The sequence below is a fragment of the Aptenodytes forsteri genome, unplaced genomic scaffold (assembly GCF_000699145.1).
Source record: "Aptenodytes forsteri isolate BGI_AS27 unplaced genomic scaffold, ASM69914v1 Scaffold104, whole genome shotgun sequence".
In the NCBI taxonomy this organism is placed as follows: Eukaryota; Metazoa; Chordata; class Aves; order Sphenisciformes; family Spheniscidae; genus Aptenodytes; species Aptenodytes forsteri.
The window spans coordinates 2,030,853-2,033,581 of record NW_008795943.1 but is presented as its reverse complement, the minus strand read 5'-3'; the positions used below and the strand labels follow the sequence as shown (position 1 = coordinate 2,033,581).

The following is a 2,729-nucleotide window of genomic DNA, read 5'->3' as shown; positions in this document are numbered from 1 at the left end:
ATGACCCCAGCTGACACACTGTGCCGAAAACGGCCGGCTGCGCGGCTGCGTGGCATCACACAAGCCCTGGAAACCGAGAGAGGGCGAAGCCCAGTGACCTCTCCCCAGGAGGAGCATCCCCTGGCCTCTCAGTACATGCCTGGACCTTCCCTTCCCATTGTGGTCCCCACCGCTGCGTTTGCTGCTGAGGCAACCCACAGCTTGGCTCCTCCTGAAACTGCCTCGGTGCCTGGGCAGAGCTGGGGGGCCCGGAGGAGCAGCCGGGCAGGTAGAGCCGATGAGCCAGTTCTGTCCTGCTTCCCCCTGCCCTACCGAGGATCCTGGAGGCTTCCACCGGTCTCCTGTGACCTCACAGGTGCACACGGATCAGAGCGGTGTGCTGACATCAGCCAGTCATTGCTCGTTTGCATCTGTCAGTCCCGGCAGGACCGGGGCTTGGGCAGGGGAGGTGAGGGTGGCCTGGATGCAGCGGGGCAGGGGCTCTGCTGCCGGTGGGGTGGCATCACCATCCCTGCTGGGACAGCACGCTGGGGGCTGTCACACTGTCCACCTCCTTCGTCTGTCTACAGCACAAGGTCCATCTCTGCAGCAGGAAACCATCGCCTTCCCATTGGCTTCTCCCACCCTGGGAAAACCGCCCAGGCAGCCGGCAGAGCAGATAAGTGGGGCCTCGCGTGCCGGGACTGAGCCCCTGCTGCGCCGAGCCGTGCTGGAGAGGCTGGGATTTGCCGCCTGGCGTCCGACTCGCCCGTGGCCGGGTGCCAACCCTCCGCAGCGCCAGGCGTCTTGTGTCAGCTGCACCCATGGGGCTGTGTGCTGGGGGAGCCATGGGGCCGGGGACCAGGGGATGCTGGCCGGGAAGGCAGCCAGCCCAGCTCCGGGGTGCCGCGGGGCTGGGCCGGCCAGTGAGATGGAGAGGTGGCACGGGGGCTCTCAGCGTGCCGGGATGGCGTGCATCCCAGCTGCCGCTACTGTGCTGGGTGATGATGCTCGCTGGCCAGGGGACTGGTGTGTTGGCTAGGGGACAGAAGCCCAGAGGGGGGGTGATGGGCAGGACCACCCACCGGTGCGTGCACTGGGTGCTGCAGGAGAGCCCTCGTCTCGGCAGCAGTAAAGCAGGCAGCTGCCCCGGGGAGAAAAGGCCTAGACAGAGGAATGTGTGTGGGGACAGGGATGGCTTTGAGCAGGGTTTATGGAGTGGTCAAGAAAACACAGGAAATTGGCTCCAGCTGAAGGTCCTCCTGCCCAGAGACTGCAGCGGGGATGGGAAAATAGACAAGTGATGTGTCACGGAGGGGACCAGACAGCACTCGATAGCAGCAAGGTATGGAAAGCCAAGAAGGATGCCAAAGACAGCAGAGGATTATCCAGGTCCGATAAGCCTCTGGGCAATACAAAAGGACTTTATGGGCTGTTGGGAACCAAAGGCAAGGAACCTTATGGAGATGCCAAACCTGTTGGGAAGGAGAGCAAAGAAGTGGATAGAGATTGCTAAGCTAGAGCTGGATGAGGGATAAGGAAAATGCTTTCCAGGCCATTAGGAACGAAGGAGGATGTGAGACAACAGCTGCTAGAGAAGATATTTTAAAAATCCTTAAGCCTGGATAACTCACACCCAGGGGTCCTTTCAGGGCTGGCTGGAGCAGCAGCCAGGATTCGCAGGACTGGGCGAGCACTAATGCAGCACTCGGTGTTGGAAAGGACCATGCTCCCCAGCACAGGGGTGGGAGGCAGGAGAGGCAGCAACCAGAGGGAAAGAGTGCAAACGCAGTTCATGGTAGCAAGCAGGGAGTTGCTGAAGGTGTTGTTGGACAAATGCAATTTCTCTCCCCATTGTGAGCAGCCGTTTGGCTGCTAGAGGCCATTCCATAGCTGGAAGGAATTTCACGTGTTGTCTCATGGTGTTCAGATGTTGGGAAAAAAAAGGGAAAAGCATCGTGCTAGATCCATAGATAGTGTGTTAAATGGGTTATGAACTGGGTAATTGGCCAAGAAACCATCAGTGGGGGTTTTGAGCAGGTCTTATGTATAGGCACAGGCAGGATCCCCGCTGTGCTGGTGGCGCAGACCAGTGTCCCTGGCACGCACAGGCCCGCAGCGGGAATCCACCTCAGGGCCAGGTTTCAGCCATGTAAACCCCAGCCAAGAGGTGGACTTTTCATCTCGGTGGCTCAGGCTATCTCCCAAACGGCAGAACCATTTCTCTCCTGCCACCCCCCCAAGGATTAATCTCTGGGATTGCTTCAATTAAGAGCTTATACACCTGGGGACCCGAGCTGCCTGCATCACACCTCATTGAACTGAGAGGAAGGTGCGAAGCTGGGGACTGGAGCTGAGCCCCTGCTACCAAAACCACGCGCTCTCCCACCGGCCGAGAAACGATTTCTTGGTCTGACAGCAGCAGAGTTGTATTTTCAGAAAAGCCGAAGCTGGGGTTTTGCGGCAACTCTTTCAGCCAGGGTGGGTGGGGGAAGCCTGCAGCCTCGCTCAGGGTTTTCGGCCGGGCGGGAGACGTGGCCGTGGCTCAGGGGGAGCCTGCCTTGCCTCTCATGGGCGGCAAGAGGTGACCCGCACGTGTGCCGTCCCCTGGGCGCTTCCCAGACGGTTCACTTCCCAGGGGAGGCAAGAAGCGAGTTCTCTGCCCTAAGGCTTGAGCACAGGGAGAATAAATAATGGGAAGATCAGTGAGCTATAAGAAGCCAGGGAGAAAGGCCTGGGGAGGCCCCGCC

General features: G+C 59.6%; 1 protein-coding gene across 1 annotated transcript in view; it reads left to right on the top strand.

Moving 5' to 3' along the window:
- Positions 1-2,729, top strand: part of CUNH14orf80 (chromosome unknown C14orf80 homolog) — an 82,767-nt gene continuing 80,038 nt past the window's right edge. Inside the window, exons 1-2 of the mRNA XM_009285354.1 lie at positions 1-448; positions 570-790. Of these exons, the coding sequence (XP_009283629.1) occupies positions 1-448; positions 570-790 (669 nt within the window). The remainder of the gene's footprint in view (positions 449-569; positions 791-2,729) is intronic.